The sequence below is a fragment of the Schistocerca gregaria genome, chromosome 6 (genome assembly GCF_023897955.1).
Source record: "Schistocerca gregaria isolate iqSchGreg1 chromosome 6, iqSchGreg1.2, whole genome shotgun sequence".
Classification (NCBI taxonomy): Eukaryota; Metazoa; Arthropoda; class Insecta; order Orthoptera; family Acrididae; genus Schistocerca; species Schistocerca gregaria.
Window position 1 is genome coordinate 404,041,271 of NC_064925.1, and position 18,241 is coordinate 404,059,511.

General features: G+C 42.4%; 2 protein-coding genes across 6 annotated transcripts in view; one reads left to right on the forward strand and one right to left on the reverse strand.

Moving 5' to 3' along the window:
• Positions 1-618: 618 nt before the first annotated feature.
• LOC126278024 (coiled-coil domain-containing protein 97) lies at positions 619-7,544 on the reverse strand. 2 transcript variants are annotated; one of them, XM_049977747.1, is made up of 4 exons: positions 6,878-7,544; positions 6,222-6,397; positions 5,719-6,099; positions 619-1,900 (listed from the first exon to the last, which is right to left on the reverse strand). In XM_049977747.1, the coding sequence occupies exons 1-4, from the start codon at positions 7,235-7,237 to the stop codon at positions 1,660-1,662; spliced, it is 1,158 nt and encodes a 385-aa protein (XP_049833704.1). In that variant the 5' UTR covers positions 7,238-7,544; the 3' UTR covers positions 619-1,659. The 2 variants fall into 2 exon arrangements, with proteins under 2 accessions (XP_049833704.1, XP_049833703.1); XM_049977746.1 differs by having other exon boundaries at positions 619-1,903; positions 6,878-7,461.
• Positions 7,545-7,602: 58 nt separating this feature from the next.
• LOC126278025 (uncharacterized) overlaps positions 7,603-18,241 on the forward strand; it is a 60,405-nt gene continuing 49,766 nt past the window's right edge. The window contains exon 1 of one of the 4 annotated variants that reach the window (XM_049977751.1): positions 7,603-8,030. In XM_049977751.1, coding sequence (XP_049833708.1) covers positions 7,906-8,030 — 125 coding nt within the window. In that variant the 5' untranslated portion in view covers positions 7,603-7,905. Of the gene's footprint in view, positions 8,031-10,552; positions 10,657-18,241 lie in introns of those variants that run through there. The other 3 variants (XM_049977749.1, XM_049977750.1, XM_049977748.1) reach the window with 3 other exon arrangements.

Below are 18,241 nucleotides of genomic sequence, written 5' to 3' on the forward strand. Positions count from 1 at the left end.
TCTCATTTCTGGACATTCTGAACAGCCTGATCCGCCCACACCACCACAACATATGCTTAGTAGTCTAAATTTACAATAACCTCTCCTTCAATCCCTCCATCATCTGTTTCTTTCTTTCCAGATTTCCTTCTTTATCCCTTTTACAATCATTTCATAATTATTATGATTATGTATTTTGTTGTTCAGGCAAACTGACACCATGAAAAAACATAAAGGACTTATAAGCCACATCTCTAAAACATCTGAAATCATGTATCATACATATTCACTTTTTATTTCTTTTTCCCCATTTGTGGTCTCTTCCTCTTTTACCCACGTTTTCTAGCCCGCCCTCCGTCTTCGGCCTGGGCCACCTGCTGACTTTTCGCATTCCTGTAGGTCACTTGCAGAGCTGAAATTTCACTGTCAGTTATTCAGTTATTGCACTCCACTGACACTTTTCTGTTTGTCTTGGTACAGAGTCACATCTTTCTTTAAACTTTTATGAGTGTCAGCCTGCCTTTTCTTCCAATATGAGATATACTTAAGAATATTTAAAGATGGGAGCCAACTGATGTAATCTTTTCTTATTTTCTTCTTATACTTATTTTGTATCACCAACTGATAATCAGACAAAAGTATGTAAAATTATTGTTTTATTCATAATTTATTTACAATATTCACATAAAAAAGATTATGTACACTGTACATAGAATAACAGATAAAAAAGTAAATAAATACAGTCCTTTGAAGTGTGGCTAAAATTAGTGAGACTGAACTGAACAAAACATTATATTTCACTGCATTAATCTTTCTCTAAGAAGAAGTTGCAAAATTAAGTTTCTGAGTTACCAACAATCCAGTTAAATACCATTTCAGAAAGTCAAGAGATAGAAGTACATTATGGACAAAATTCATTTGGATTGTGAATTTTTGTGCACCAAATTACTTCTCTGTAGTTATTTGATATTTATCATGGATCTAGTTACAACAGAGACATTACTTATGAATAACTGTAACACCAATTTAAAGGAACACTAAGTGTGGACAATCACGCCATGAATGTCTTATTTATAATACACCTTAATTAACAAATGGTAAAATCGCTAAATAAAAAAGATTAACGCATGATGTGGAGATGTGAGAAAAGTACTCACAGTACTTTCATTTGGCTTTTGAAAAACTATGGTTTTAAATTATAGAAAAAGGGTAAATATGGAAGAGGACACATGTCCACAGTCCAATCTATATCTCAAAATTAGAATTAATCACACAAACATAAATAATTGTATTTTATGGGGAAAAAAAGAATGAAAATGCTATCAATCGAATGGATCTCTGCAGGTATGATTTAAATCATTTAAGTAAATGTGCGCAATTTCGCATGGTCATTGCAAGCCTAATGCCAATGCAAAAACTGAAGACATGCCACTGGGCAATAAATGTATTGAATGAAATCAAATCAGGCGAATGGTTACAGTTGAAACATTTATTGATTTTTCCAAATGTGGAAACAATAACTTTGGAGAACTTGTCAACAACATTAAACCTGTCTTAATAACAGTGCCTCAATCTTTACAGTCTCCATAACTTGCTGCCACACTCCTCCAATAATCTCTTTGTCCAATAGTAAACAATGAACTATTCTATGGTCTACATATATATCACAAAACTTCTGATTTATATTTTCTCCATTTCAGTAGCAAGGTCACTTGGTGTTGCTTCAGGTTTCAAGTTTTTCATGAATAAATCTAGTTCATCTTCTTCATCATCATCGTTGCAGCGATTACCCTGCTGCATGGCACAGGTATTGTCTTCATCTCCTGATAAAATCTCTGGTGATTCGGCATCAAAATACTTTTCTTCCTCATCCTGTGTGCGAACTGCCAGGCACTCATAGTCTGGATTACCATCCACCTTGCTGCTGTGTGGGGAAACATATGTATAGCGAAAGAAACAAAGTCAGTCTCTCTCTCTCTCTCTCTCTCCCTCATGCACCCCCCCCCCCCCCCCCCCATGCACGCACACTAAACGACGAGCCAAAACATTATGACGTCTACTTAACAGCATATCGGTCCACCCTTGGAATGAAGTACAGCAGTGGTTCAGTGTGGCGTGGGTCTGAATAATCCTTGATAGGTTTCTCGAGGTCTGTGGCACCAGAAGTCTACGCATAGGTCTCAGTAAATTAAGAGCTGTTGGTTTGTGAGCACAGAGATGGTGTCCAACAGCATCCCAGGTGTGTTCTGTTGGTTTCAGATCAGGCATTCAAGGCCAAGACATCAATGTGAGCTCACTATCAAGCATGATTCTGGCCTTTTAATATGGGCAGTTTTCCTATTGGAAAAACCACTGCTATGAGGAAGACATCAAGTATGAATTGATCTGCAATAATTTTCATGTAATTTGCAGCTGTATGGCACCTCTGATTACCACCACAGGTCTAATGGCAGCCGAGGTGAATAGCATAACACTGGCCCAAGTGCCCTGTGTCTGTGGCACAGAGCATGTTTCGAGCAACTGTTTCACTGGATGACAGGGTATCCGGACATGACCATCGACCTGGCTTAACAAGAAATGTGAGTCATCTGACCAGGTGACACGATTCCAGTGATCCGTGGTCCAGTCTTGATAATCCCTTGCCCACTACAACTGTAACTACAGTGTGAGAACACACAGGATTGTTTTATACAAAGTTCTATGTACAACAATATGTGTTGAAAGATAAGATGTGTAACACATGTGCCGACACTAACATTGTACTATGTTGTCAGCTTTATTACTGATCATTGTCTATCAAACAGACAAGCCTCTGACCTCCATATTCTGTGATGAGGCATGTGTGTCCAACACCTTGTCTCCTACCTGTGGTTTCAGTGTCTTTCAATCACTTTCCACATATGCACACAGCCGACCAACTTTGACTCTTCCGAGGTGCCCATTCAAAGGTGCCATGCTGTAACAATCCACCCTTTGTCAGCAGATTTCCCCATTTGTGGCCCATAGGGAACTAGAATGATTCCCATTTGTCTCTCCCCTGGTTATATTCTTCCTTTGTGGCATTATGGGGCCATAACACCATCAGGCAGCATTTGATCCTGCAGTGGGTAGTGGTCATAATGTTTTGCCCCTTTAGTTCATATAATATAAAACAGTATAAAAGCTCTAAATCTAACAGAAAAATAATGAAAAATCAAGTATGTTGAAAGAAAAAAACGAAATGCTACTGCTAATAGATGAAGTAGTCCAGAATGCCTCTTAACAAGGAACTTTATCAATTAATAGCAAGTTATCTAACAAGTTTTATGCTAAATGGTTTCCAGTTAAGCAGTTTCCACTACCTAAGGTTTTGGCCAAGTATCTCGAGATACTGTCAGACAGTAACTACTGATTGTGTAGCAGATCACAATATTACCCTGAGATAGCTTTGATGTAAGTGTCATCAAAAGTTCCTAGTCCATTGCCACAAATTGTATTCACACCACTCTCATTCCACCCGCTTCAGCATCCCAATGGCTGGCTCTCACAATTACTCAGTTGCAGGTTGTGAATGTTGTCAACTATTTTCATTTGCATAATGTCTTCTATGACACTACTCCAGTCACCACTTCCTCATATGATGAAATATTCTTCTTTATCCTAGAACCATATTAGATACACTGGTTGCATGGAGATGGACCTATGCAGGACCTCAGGTTACCATAATCTCCATTAATGCTGAAGACAAATCAGACAATAAACCAGGCCATATATCTTCACTTTCTCATGAGCATAAATGTAATCAGTAAAGCTGTACAGCATTGTTGGCTGAGAGACCCCAGTAGGTAAGCTGAGTGGCCTCTTCAAAAAGGGCTTTCTTACACCACACAAAATGGCCCCTTTCCTTGAGATGTGAGAGAGATGTACCTTATGAGTATTTGAGGAGTGTAGGTGAGTCTAATGGATGAGGCTAGAATATGGTGTTATGTTTGGGTTGTATGATGATGACGAGAGAAGAGAGAGGGTGAAATCCAGTACCAGCACATAGCTTACTCCTCTTGAATAGCACATTAGTCAAAGCACATTGAGACTGAAATGCTACACTACACATCTGCACACATACCTAATAGCCGTATGTCACAATTTGTTCCTTGTGCAAATAGCATCTCTAAAGAACCTTTGCCCATCAAGTCACCTTCATGGGAAGGAAATTCAATATGTGATACTAAATATAGGAGCGAGAGGCACAGTAACCTGACGACAATGAGTTTGAAGATCCCCTATGTGTATACAGCTCAATAAATGGAAGGTTATAAGTCTCTGAAGCTTCTTAGCAAGGGTAGTAACCACAACAACAAAGTAAACAGTAATAGCACATGCAGCTGCAAGAGTAATGGCAATAGCGATAACTGTTTTAATACACGTCTGGTTACTACTTGAAAGTCATTATGATTTAAACCGTACCTATCCCCACACCAATACTACCTCAATTTCCTGGATTTTGTGCAGCCAAAGAAAACTGCAAAATATACATAAATAAAATAGTTAACCAGTATTTTCAAGTTAGTCATGTACATGGTGGCTCCTTTCTTAACATACTTAGGCACTACTGAAGAATCCTCTTTACTCTACAAGAGAAGCTACAACAGCATTTTGAGCGAAAGATGATACATTTGGGTGTCCCTCCTGTGCGTCCTGAGGTACATTTTCTCTGATGTTTCAACAGCCATTTCAAAATTCCTCCTTGGAATATGTATATGGAATCAGCCGAAACTATTCATTACTTCTCTCATGAGACACTCAATTTTGATGAAAAGGGTTGCCTTGTTTGCTGTTACAAACACAATCACTTTTAAATTAGAATTTTATTTATCCATTCAACAGAACTGTCCCATATTACTCTAGTGAGACATTTGTTTTATTGACAGGTATTACCAGGGATATTAAACCACAAAGAAGAACCTAGAACTCTTGCTGTTGACAGAGCTGTGCTGCTGCATGGTGGTAGCAGTCAGTGTGGGCCAGGACAGAGTTGTCGCTGCTGGAATACTGGATATTTTTCATGTTTTCAAATGTATTCTCTGAACATTTTGACTTGCCCTCCCAAACGCGCTGTGCAGTCTAAATTTATGCTAGCTTCTTTTCCCATCCTTCCTACAGCTGCTTCTATCTTTCAATATTTCCTTGTTTTTCTCCTTTTATGATTATTTCAAAAGTATTAAGATCATGTGTATTGGGTGCTCAGGTGAAATGTTCCCATGGTTTGGAGTAACAGCGATTAGTATAAATTAACTTAGTATTAAGAAAACAGTCTTAATCCTTTTTTAATTATTATTTGGACTGAAACCAGTCAGCACTAAATAAATAAAAAACATGATTAAGACTGTTTTCTTAATACTAATACTAAATGAAATGATCCCATTAACGAACATAAGCCTATGAAATCGAGATGTCACTAAACACGCCCAGAGATGTAAAGAACAATGCACGAGCAGCACCTATTAGATGGAGGGGGTCTGACAGCCAATCAGTTCCAGTAATTCCACCAGGAAGGAGGTACACAGCTTGTGTTGTCTGACCATAATGGCCAATATTGTGGTTCAATCACACCTGCATTGTTACTTTGTGCCAGGAAGGGCTCTCAAAAAGGAAAGTGTCCTGGCGTCTAGAAATAAACCAAAGCACTGCCTTCCCCCCCCCCCCCCCTTCCCCTACTGATTGACTTAAAAGTATGACAGCCAAAACTGAAGCACACTGTACCTGTAATCAAAATCCTTATCATTCCCATCAAGAAAACTCTGATACATGCTGGTGACAAATTCTTCTCGGAGAAGCTCCTTCTCTTTCCTAGACAATTTCTTTGGCTTTTGAGAGCTATTTCGACTAGTCTCAGCCTCATTATCATCATTCTCTCTGTCACTCTGTGAAGGACTCATCTGATTATCACTCTCATCCTCCTCCTCCTCCTCTTCTTCTTCTTCCTCCCTCACTGGATCTTGTTCATTTATTTCATTATTTTCTTCCGATTCTTCATCACTGGTATCAACTTCCTCCACTGCTGCCTCCTCATCATCTCTTTGTTGTTGTTTCAGACGCTCTATTTCTTCTCTGTCCAGCTGATCCATCAGTACTGACAGAAATCTGCAACATTACACAAGGTGTTGAATAAGAATTCACATATAACAGAAGATATCATTAGAAATTAATTCAATTATTTTACAATTATTAAAAATACATCTCCATATGGATTTGCATAAACTTACGTTTTTGCATTTTCATCACATTTGTCCCTATTTCTTATTTCTTTCTTGGTGAGGAACTGCCCAATTAGCTGTTCATATAAAAGTGGATTTCGTTTCATCATTTCTGTCTCACTGAAGTATGTCCCTTCATCCAATAATTTCTTTAAGGCTTGGTATCTCCTATTTCGTATGTCGATCTACGAACAAAATTATATATATATATATATATATATATATATATATATATATATATATATATATATATATATATATATATATTGGGAGAGGGGGGAGTATCAAAGCATTTTGGAAATGTTTACAAAGACATACCATGAAACTAAATACCAATATTAGTAACTGCATGACATTAACTGTAGTGACCATGTCTCCACTTCTCAAATAATAGAAGAATCGTATCTAACAAGTACTGGACAAAACATCAACAGAAATATCATTATAAACACCGGCAACTGAAAACTTAAAGCAGTATAATATCTGAAAAGCACGAACATATCACCAAAAAAATAATATTCTGTTAACATACGGCATGAACGTTAACCTACTATCGCGAACAGATCGAAAATTCAAGCAGTTGCTTATGCAACGGTACATACATTCACGTTAAAAGTAATGACACTTCTGCGTCAATCAAAACAAACACTAAGCAGAAGACTCACCTGTTTCTTTTTCTTGCTGAGTCCTCTTCGCAACTGTTTGAGATGAAATTGGATTTCGTACGTATCAAATTTTACACCAGAAAAATAGTCTAAATGTTCTTCCTCAAGGTGGTTCCCAAACCTCGCAAGAAACTGTTCTGGGTTCCGTATTAGAAGCTCTTTCGCTATATCCCTCTTCTGTTGCGTGCTTAGTTCTGGTTCTCCCACCTGCTGACTTTTGAAATGCGCAAGCTTGTTAACTGCTACATGGTTTAGCATATTCTCACAGAGAATATTTTCCTTCTCATCGTTGAATGACCGTGTCTTTTCATTAGGTTTGCCATTTATTTCTCGTCCTTTTGAAACTTCATCAACTTCCATTTCAATATGATTTAAACAAAACACACACGTATAGATAGCATTCTGATATTCGTAAAACAGTTAAACAAGAAAAAACATTTACAAGTTGTGTTTACTGCTAACAGTACACCTGTTTGTTTTTGTGAAAGCAGAGATGGAACTATACTGTTTCAAAGACAAGACTGAGTCAAAGATGTTATTTCCGATCTTAACATTACGGCAACAATATCGACGTCAAAACTATTCCCGGGAATCGTTGATGTCCAGTCCTCTTGAAAGTCTGTGTGAATGCTGCCATCTGAAATGCACTGTGGAATGTTTTGAAGTTCTGTTAAGTTCCGTCAATTGTGGATTGACCTCCGCGGAAGCATCCGTCTAACACAAAAAAAAAAACTGTGGGTGGTGGTGTGGACATACTTTGCAGCTGGCGACGATGCATATCTTTGATGTAGTTGTTGTGGGCCATGTGTATTCGTATTATGTAGTTGACTATAAGCCAGATGGGTTTGTTTGTCACTTGCTAAGCTTGTCAACTCTTTGTACCATGTGAGCTCTATAGTAACATCGAGACCACGGTCTGTAACAGGAATGGAATAGTTCAGGTGTAGTTTTCTGAAATTTGAATATACCCTCTGTCATAGTCACGAATTTCTTATGTGAAGGCTTCAGCTCGAACTTTAAATCATTTGATGTGTCCAGTCGTAGAAAACGTGATCGTCACCGTTTATCACAGCCTTCTTTTTTGCTTGGTGAAAAAACTGAAGAATTGTGCCTTGCCTTTTGGAGGAATCAGAGACCCTGTCAATCATAAAAGGTATGGTATTTTATTTTATGTGGCCTAGTAAGTTTTAAGAGTACAATTCACCACATAAAGTATTGGGCAGTTCGTTATTTATACTATACTGAATTGAAATTTCCTAATTACAGTTGACCATCTGCTACATATAAATTATGTGAGTAAATGGTAACATGATATTTTTTTCCGGTAGTAATAATATTCTCCTCGGTTTTTCTCTTTTTGCGTGTGGAGGCTGTCTACCTCTGATGACCTCGATGTCGATGGAACGTTAAACACAATCATCTTGACCACAGGAGCTGTTAGCTTCACTACCTTGTATAAAGTTTGGGGTAGCATACCCTCATTAACAGTGTAGTACAGTTTATTTAGCCTATAAGATAAATTTTTCGTGGCACATGTAACATCTATAAGATATAAATAAGGTAGTGGTAAAATTTGCGAGTTCTTAAATAGTGCCCTCCATGAAATTCTAGAGAGCACCGTACGTTTTCTATAGTCTTTAAAATTCTTTTTTGGACAGTAAACCAACTTCTGCTTGCAGGCGCGCTTTCCAAAGGAATGATGCCACACCTCAACAGTGATTCCAACTGTAGGCCCTACAGAGTATATATTATCAGTTTCATACAGTAGCATGTAGGCCTAGTACTTGTTTTTTGTTGGTGAAGCTTACACGATTGTCCCATTTTACATGTTCTTTGACCCATGTTCAAAGAAATTTAGTGTTGTTTACAGTTTCTGATGTTCACTAGATAATATTACAGTAGGGTGTAAAGGACATATCCTTTGTGCAATATGTAAGTGGATGATTGTCTTTTTTGCATTTGATGACTGGCTCTACAGAACAGTCAGTGATGGTGTGTGACAGTTTGATTTTGTTCTTCAATTATTCTACAGTCTTCCCCCCTATCAGAACATTGTCATTTGCAAATTTTTCCATGTTCGGGAAGGGACTGCTGACATTCTTCAGTTGTTAACAAACAGTAGCCAGAAGACTGGACTTAAAATAGAACCTTTATTTTTTGTTTTTGTATTTACTTGCCTTCAGTAGCACCTGTAGCCTACAGCCAGTCCAAACACACAGTGTCTTAAAAAGTTAGAACAAGAATGGAATTCCTTGGTGAATAATACAGGAATCCATCTTGGATAGCTAAAACAAAATAAGTCAATTTCAAACAGTCCCCCCCCCCCCCTCCGCCACCCCACACATACTTAAACAGTTAAACTAAATTGCCCTGAGGAAAGCCTTAGTAATATGCTCAAAATATTGGTTTTGCATTTTATAATTAAAATCTTTTCTACAGTGACACAATACAACACCCAGAAGAATTTTATTCAGTCAGGCAGTTAAAATTTGATTTCAATCTTTAAAACTGAATCTCTAGTAATTTATATATGTCCAATACACTGCAACCGATTACTCGTGCCAAGGCGTGAGTAAAGTTCAGTATGGTAAATTATTCCGTATCTAACACACTTGGATTCACGCTTTTGCCAAGGAGTAGAACGTGGAACAGAAATCAACAATCAAAGACTAAATCACAGAACAAATGTCGCTTGTGTATAACGTCTCTGTTGTCCAGCAGGAAAGTTTTGCGGCATTGTACTTTCCAACACCCGTGCATCTCATGGTGCTGGGCAAAGACAGAAGACGCCACATCAGCCCCCATGGTGGAAGCAGAGCATCATTCCAAATAGCATGCTGGAAAATTAACATTTTGCCCATATCTTGAGGTGCGTGGTGGTGGGTCAACTGCGGAACCCCTGCTGTGCCTGTGTTGGCGATAACGTTGACGGAGTGGTTGCTGAGTGAGGTGCAAATTTTGGTAGGTCAGGCGTCGTTACTTCCAGAAAGATGTATGCTGGTGTCACGCGATCAATGGGGACTACTCAGGTTCCCATTGATCAAGATTTCCACGGTTTTGATTCCTCTGGTTACGACATGGTGTGAGCCGGAATATGGTGATTGGAGCAAGGGTTTAGTACATTCTGTTCATAACATGACGTGTGCAGGAGGATAGATCACGATGGACAAACGTGGCAGGAGTCCTGTGTCGGTGAGGTTGCTGCAGACAGAGGTGAGCCACATGTTGTCGGAGCAATTCCGGCTGGTTGCCAATAGGGTTTGGCATAGTGTCGGTAGCCATGAATTCACCCAGCAGGTGTAATGCTTCGCTGTAAACCAATTCAACTGAAGAAGCATCCAGGTCTGGCATGAATGTGCTTCAGAGTCCAAGTAATACCACAGGAAGTGCTTTGACCCATCCGGTGTCATGACACATTAGGGCAGCTTTTAGGGTATGGTGTTGTCACTCTATTAAACCATTGCTGGCAGGGTGATAGCTCATCGTCCAGTGGTGAAGTGTACCACAAAGTTTTGTCAACTCTCGAAGCAAATCGGAGTTGACTTTACTTACCCTATGTGTCATAATGTGCACTGAGCAACTGAAACGTGACACCAAGTGTGTGATAAAGGTGAAAGCGATAGTGTCAGCTGTAACATTGCCCACTGGTGCAGCTTCTGGCCATCGAGTATACCGATCAATCATCCTAAGTACGTAATGGTGACTATCGGATGATGACAGTGGGCCAACAATGTCAAGATGGACACGCGTGAATTGTGGTGTTGGAAAGCTTCCTACCGGTGAGTGGACTTGGCGATTTATCTTGCTACGCTGACATTTCAAGCAGCATCTTGCCCATTCGCAGCAGTCCATTTGCATTCCAGGCCATATGTAACACATTGTTACTAAGTGTTGTAGCTCGTGCGCGTGGGTGACACAAGTTGTGCAGCGAATGGAAAGCGTCCTTCCAAAACTCCAGAGGTAGGAAGGGTCTTGGCTTCGATGTGGGCATGTCACAATATAGCTATACGTTGCTTCCAGGAATGTCTACCAGCTGCAGATCCAGCGCTGATTCACCATTTGACAGAATCGCTTGTAATTCCACATCAGCTTGCTGTGCTGCAGCAAGTTTGGTGTAATTGATCGTATTGGCGATGCTATCGACTTTGGACAAACAGTTGGCCACTACAGTGTCGATCCCAAACACATGACATTTATCAGTTGTAAACTGAGAAATAAGTATGAGCTGGTTGTGTTGTCTGGGGGAACAGTTCATGTTGTTCTGGTGGAATGCATATCTTAGTGGCTTGTGATCCGTAAAGATACCAAAGTCACTTGCTTCTAGTTGTGGTCTGAAGTATTTAACAGAATTCTAAATGGCTAGAATTTCTCTGCCATATGCACGCCAAAGTCTTTCTGAGGTTGTCAACTTGTGTGAAAAAAGTAAGAGTGGCAGCCACGTGTCACTATGTTGTTGTTGCAACACAGTGCCGACTGCGGTCTGACTAGTGTCTACTACCAGCGCTAACGTGGCGGTAAGATCTGGATGTGCCAGCAGGGTGGCGTTGGCGATGCTGTTCTTGGCCGCTTGAAATGTGACAGTTATTTTGTGAGTCCAAGTTATGGGCGTGTTACCCTTGGCTTTCAGTCCAGTTAACATTGTGACTAAAGGTTCCTGTAGCTTAACAGAATGTGGCAAATCGCAGAAGAAAAAAATTTAACATCCCGAGGAAGCGCCCTAGTTCCTTGGTTGTAGCGGGCCTAGGAATGCGCGAAATGGCTTCCACCTTATCAGGTAGTGGTAGCGATAATGCCACAAAAATTCTATATCTGTAGTGTTCCAATCACTTGAATACTTATTAGATGGTGGCGATGTTCCTCAGGCAACAACGAAAAATCCAAAATGTCGTCCACGTATGCAAAAGCAAAAGGTAAATCCTGTAGCACAGAATCTATGAAGTGCTGCCATGTCTGTGCTGCATTCCTCAGTCCAAAAGTCATGAACATGCTCTCGAATAAACCAAAAGGAGTGATAATGGCTGTCTTTGAAATGTCATGTTTGGCTACAGGTACCTGTGTGTAGGTCTTTGCACAAGCTAACACAGTGGACACTACTGAACCACTGAATGCGTAATTGTAATCGCGCAACAAGCATACGGGATATCGACCGGGTATTGTCCGGGTGTTGAAGGCTCTATAATCGCTGCACAGCCTCCATGTACCTTCCGTCTTTTGCATTAGATGTAATGGTGAGGACCAAGGGCTGTTCAAAGGCTGGATTACACCTTCATGCTAAATAGTCATATTCTGCTTATGCTATTTTGAAGTGATCTGGTTCTGAACGTTGTGACCTACAAGAGTTAGGAGGTTCATCAGTAGTCTCAATATAATGGACGGTATCATGTCTTTCCTTAGGTGCTCCGGGTGGTCGCATCAGGGCTGGAAATCCTTGCAGCAGCTCCACTATCTGAATTACCTTGGTAGTGGGGACAGCGGCATCTCGATGGGATCCGGAAGTTGTTAGGCCAGTGGTGTTGTCGACCAGGCGAGAGTTCCTTTTGTCAGGCACCAGGTTGTAGTGGGCAAGGAACTTGGCTCCGATGATTGGTTCAGCGACGTCTGCAACGGTAAAGTCCCAAGTGAAAGCCCACCGCAACCCGAGGTCGAGTTCCAAGCGCATCGTGCCATATGTTGTAATCCACAAGTTATTAGCAGCTATGAGACAAATGGGTGTGGGCGGTCGCTCCCGACGTAGCATGGTTGGAGGAAAGATTGACAAATAGGAACAAGTGTCTACTAAGTACTTCCAGGTGGAATGTCGGTCACTCACAAACAGGCACCTGGATGTCGGACAGCAACCAGAGGAGGCACTCACTTCTGATTGCCTTTGCTGTTTGGGTAGGCACAGGGTGTCGTACACTTACGTGCTTGCTTGCCAAACTTGCAGTGGTACCAACAGATTGTTTGTTCAGTCACTGTCTTAGTCGAGGCTGTCGATGATGGGCTGCGTGAGCGACGACGGAATCGTTGTCAGCTCCTGTCGTCTGTGTCACAGCATTGTAACAGCTCACTGATTTGCTGTGATAATAAGTCCACTTTGTCAGTGAAAACATCATAATCCGTGCGTGAGACAGTTGTCGCTTTGCAGGTGCACACTGTGGTGGCGGAGCTAACTATAGACGGCATCATTGCCCCTTGGATCTTATTGGCTAATTTGACCACTGCATCTAAAGACGCATCAGTCTGCGACACCACGATTGCCTTCACTGGTAGTGGTAACTGGCTGCTCCAGATTGTGCGCAGTAAGCTGTCCGGAACTGGAACTGTCTACTTTACTCTGCAGATATCGTAGGTACTGTGAGGGTTTCTTATCACCGATGTCCTCTTCGGGTGAGTACCTGCCAGATTCGTTCTTCTTGCGAAGCGGACACAGGCCAAATTAGTTCAGCTTTCAATTGGTCATAGCTGTTTGTTCCTGGTGGGCTAATTATGATGTCTTGAACCTCAGTGGCGTACTGGTGATCCTGTTAGCTGACCACCAGTGTGAATTTCATGGCGTCAGCTGTGATACCCGTGTAGGAAAAATTTGTTTCGACTTGGGCAAACCACAGGGATGGATTGTGCGGCTAGAAGGATGGTAGTCGCACCGATAGACATGCCATAGAAGTATTTGTTGGCTCTGGTGGATTCACCATCTCAGTTTCTTGCAAGGACTTCTCGTAAATTTAGCGTGTACACGAGATCCTGTCGAGGTCACCACCTCGTCATTACCAGTTTGAATTACCGCGATCGACGGTTTAACATCTGCGTGTGCTTGTATGCTGAATAAGCGAAGTAGGCTTGTCTCAGCTTGATGTAATAATTTATTAATGACACCCTGCGGTCAGAACAGACAATAACACACTGCAACCGATAAGTCGTGTGAAGGTGTGACAAAAGTTCAGTACGGTAAATTATTCCGTATCTAACACACTTGGATTCGCGCCTTCGCCAAGGAGTAGAATGTGGAACAGAAATCCACAATCAAAGAGTAAATCACAGAACAAATGTCACTTGTGTATAGCGTCTCTGGTGTTCAGAGGGAAAGTTTTACGGTACTGTACTTTCAAACACCCGTGAGTGTTACGGCGCTGGACGATGACAGAAGGCGCCACAGTGAATAATACAGAAATCCATCTTGGATTGCTAAAACAAAATAATAGTCAATTTCAAACAGCCCCCCCCCCCCCCCCCCCCCCCCCCCCCCCGCCGCCACTGTTAAACTACATTGACCTGAGGAAGGCCTTAGTAATATGCTCAAAATGTTGGTCTTGCATTTTATAATTAAAACCTTTTCTCCGATGACACAGTACAATACCCAGAATAATTTTATTCAATCAGACAGTTGAAATTTGATTTCAACCTTTAAAACTGAATCTCTAGTAATTTATAAATGTCCAAATTATTTGTAGACAAGAGGATTAACGGATAAGGAGGAAGTGGTTGATACATATGGCTCAACTCTGTAGTCAACCGATCACACTCCCAGCTGTATTGAAGGTAGCCACTGATGATGTGATTAATTTCCTCGAGCTTCCGACAGTCCAATATGGAAATGATATGAGATGGAGTCTATAAAGTTGTTTGGTGCCAATCATGCTGTAATTCAGCTGCATTGATCCTCACAAACTGGATCATTGCGTCCCCACGACTGCTTTGTTTTCCCTCATTTTCAGTCAGTCCGATTTGATCTGTTGAAGGCACTCCAGCACATGGAGGCCTCATGATTCTTCTCCATGATACTCTCCATTATCACCCAATCCCCTTAAACAGTTACTTCCAAGTTGTCGCTGTCCGTCTTTCGCTTCTCTCTTTGTACTGTATACATTCCATCGTCCATACAAATGGCAAGAGCAGATCTTCTTCATCTTCTTGGTCAGCTTCTGCTTCTCTGTTTGCTGGTTGGGGACTTCAATGCCCACCACCTGCTTTGGGGATCTCCACGTCCTTGTCCGCGTGGCTCATTATTGATAGATATCTTCCACCAAGCAGATCTTGTTTGCCTCAACACTGGGTACCCTACATTTTTGTCTGCCTCCACAACAAATTTCTCTCACTTGAACCTCTCGGTCAGTACTGTTCCAATAGCTCGGCGCTTTGAATGGTTCGCTCTTGCTGATACACACTCCAGTGACCACTTCCCATGTGGCCTTAGATTGAAGCCACGACTGCCGTATATGCGTCCGAGATGCTATGAATTTGCCCAAGCCAATTGGACACTCTTTTCGTCTCTAGCGACATTCAATGACCGTCACTTTCCTAGCGTCGACGATGAGGTCACTCATATTACAGAAGTTATTCTTACAGCTGCGGAACGTTCAATACCTCGCACCTCCGAATTGCCCCAGTGCCCCCCAGTTCCTTGGTGGAACGAGGCATACCAAGACCCAATATGTGGGCTGTGGTGTGCTCTTCGCGTTTTCCGCACCATCCTACTTTGGTCAACTGTATCCGCTCTAAGCAGTTCAGTGCGTGATGCCGTCACGTCATCCGCGATAGCAAGAAGGCAAGCTGCAAATTCTTTAGTAGCTTATTTAACACCTTCACTCCCTCCTCGGAAGTTTGGAGTCAGATTCGAATGTTATCTGGCGCACCTAGTTTCTCCCCGGTCTCTGGACTGACTGTCGCGCATGATAAATTAGTGGACCCTGTCGAAATTTCTAACTCATTGGGTCAACACTGTGCTGAGATTCCGAGCTCTTCAAATTACGCACCAGCTTTTCTCCCACAGAAACATGCAGAGGAAGTGCTACCTCTAGCTTTCTCTCCTCAAAATCGCGAAAGCTATGGTACAGTTTTCTCTATGCGGGAACTCCAACACGCACTCTCTTCTTCTCGCCCTTCCGCCCCAGGACCGGATGGTATCCACATCCAAATGTTGCTGCTTGTATCATACCATAGTCTGTGTTACCTCCTTGGCATTTATAATCGTATTTGGACCGACAGTACTTTTCCCAGACGATGGTGGGAAGCTATCATTGTCCCTGTTCTGAAACCTGGGAAGGACAAACATCTCCCCTCTAGCTATCGCGCCATTTCTCTCAGTAGTCGTGTATGTAAGGTTTTGGAGTGTATGGTCAATAGCCGTTTAGCCTGGGGGCTGGAGTCCCGCAGTCTTTTAACGCCTGCCCAATGCGGTTTCCGAAAGCATCATTCTGCAGTTGACCATCTTGTGCTCTCTCCACTTATATCATGAACAATTTTCTCCGGAAACGCCAAACAGTAGCAATATTTTTTGATCTGGAGAGAGCATACGATACCTGTTGGAGGACAGGCATTTTCGCATACTGTTCTCTTGGGGCTTTATAGAGGATGGTTGCCCCTTTTTCTTCGTCAATTTATGGCAGAGCGCACATTTAAAGTGCGGGTGAACACTACTCTCTCCCCTACTTTCTCCCAAGAAAACAGGGTACCCCAGGGCTCCGTGTTAAGTGTTGTACTGTTTGCCATTGCCATCAATCCAATTATGGATTGTCTCCTTCCTGATGTCTCGGGCTCCCTCTTTGTGGATGATTTTGCGATCTTTTACAGCTCTCAACGGATCAGCCTTCTTGAACGTCGTCTTCAAGGTCTTGATCGCCTCCACTCTTGGAGCATCGAAACTGGCTTCCGCTTTTCTCCCAGTAAGACCTTTTGTGTTAATTTTTGGCATTGTACGGAGTTTTCTTCCGCCTTCCTTACATCTAGGCCCTGTCAACCTTTCGTTCGCGGATGTTGCAAAATTCTTGGGTCTTATGTTTGACAGAAAGCTGTGCTGGTCCTCCCACGTCTCCTATCTTTCGGCTCGCTGTCTGCGATCCCTCAACACCCTCCATGTCCTGAATGGCACCTCCTGGGGAGCAGGCCGAGTGGTCCTTCTCCCCTCTATCGCGCCTTAGTGTGATCGAAATTGGGCTATGGAAGCATAGTTTACTCCTCTGCTCGGCCGTCTGTTCTTTGGCGTCTCGACTATGTCCACCACCGTGGATTACGTTTAGTGCCTGGAACTTTTTACACCAGCCCTGTGAAAAGCCTTTATGCTGAGACTGCTGAACCTCTGCTGTCCAATCGGCGAGCCGTCCTTCTGAGTCGTTATGCTAGCCATCTGTCTCCCACTCCTGCAAATCCAGCCCATGAAATTTTTTTCGACGCCTCCTTGGATTTAGGGTATGCAGGCCGCCCATCCTCCCTGCTACCACCGGGAGTCTGCTTCAGTCAACTGCTCCATTCTCTTTCGTTCCACTTTCCTAAAACTTTCTTGACAACTTGGGATACAGCACCGCCTTGGCTCCGGCCCCGGACCTGCCTGCTCCGTGACCTTTGTCAGTTTCCCCTTCTCTTGTTTATCGTCGGGCATTTGCTGCTCTATGCGCACAAATGAAGGATGCCACATTTATTTACACTGGTGGCTCAAAAACATCGTTTGGAGTTGGGAGTGTCTATATTGTTGGTGACACCCCCAATCGATTTCGGCTTCCTGACCAGTGTTCGGTTTTTACTGCGGAGCTTTACGCTGTTCTCCAGGCTGTCCAATACATCCGTCGCAATCAGTGGATACAGTATGTTATCTGCTCAGATACGCTCAGCTCTCTCCTCAGTATCCAAGCCCTGTACCCTTCCCACCCTCTGGTCCACCGGATTCAGGACTGCCTCCAGTTGCTCCACTTGGGGGGCGCGTCTGTGGCATTCCTCGGGATCCCAGGACATGTTGATATCTGTGGAAAAGAGGCAGCAGATATAGCGGCCAAGGCTGCAATATATCTTCTTCAGCAAGCCATTCGCATGATTCCATTCGCCGATCTGCGGAGTATTTTATGTCGTCGTGTTGCTCTTTTATGGCACGCACTTTGTCCGACACCTGCCAATAATAAATTGCGCGACGTGAAAGCTCTTCCCTGTGCTTGGACCTCTTCCTCCAGAACTCGTCGAGAGGAGGTAATTTGAACCAGACTCCGGTCAGGGCACTGTCTTTTAAGCCATCAACACCTTCTAAGCGGCGATCCTCCCCCACTCTGTCCCCATGGCTCTTAGCTGTGGACGGTGAGACACCTTTTACTTGAGTGCCCCTATTTTACTCCATTACGCACCCATCTACAGCTGTCGCCTGATATATCTTCCATTTTAGCAGATGACTCGCGCTCAGCCGGTCGCTTTCTCGAGTTTATTAGTGCCAGTTAGATGACGTCAGTCATTTGAAGCTCATTTTGGGACAAACAACCCCCTCTTCTATAGTGGTTTTTTAAGCTTTCCTTCTGTTTTTAGTTTCCCCAATTTTTTTAGTTTTGTTCCCATTGCTGCTGGTTTCCAGTTTCATTTTTTTTACCTTTTCCTAAGTCACAGGCCGGGGGCTAATGACTGTAGCAGTTT

Coding starts and splice junctions, on each gene's coding strand:
- LOC126278024 (XM_049977746.1), bottom strand. CDS start 7,237: ATGGAAGTTGATGAAGTTTCAAAAGGACGAGAAATAAATGGCAAACCT. Junction 6,398..6,877: donor TCAGCAAGAAAAAGAAACAG/GTGAGTCTTCTG, acceptor TTTTGTTCGTAG/ATCGACATACGAAATAGGAG. Junction 6,100..6,221: donor TGTGATGAAAATGCAAAAAC/GTAAGTTTATGC, acceptor GTAATGTTGCAG/ATTTCTGTCAGTACTGATGG.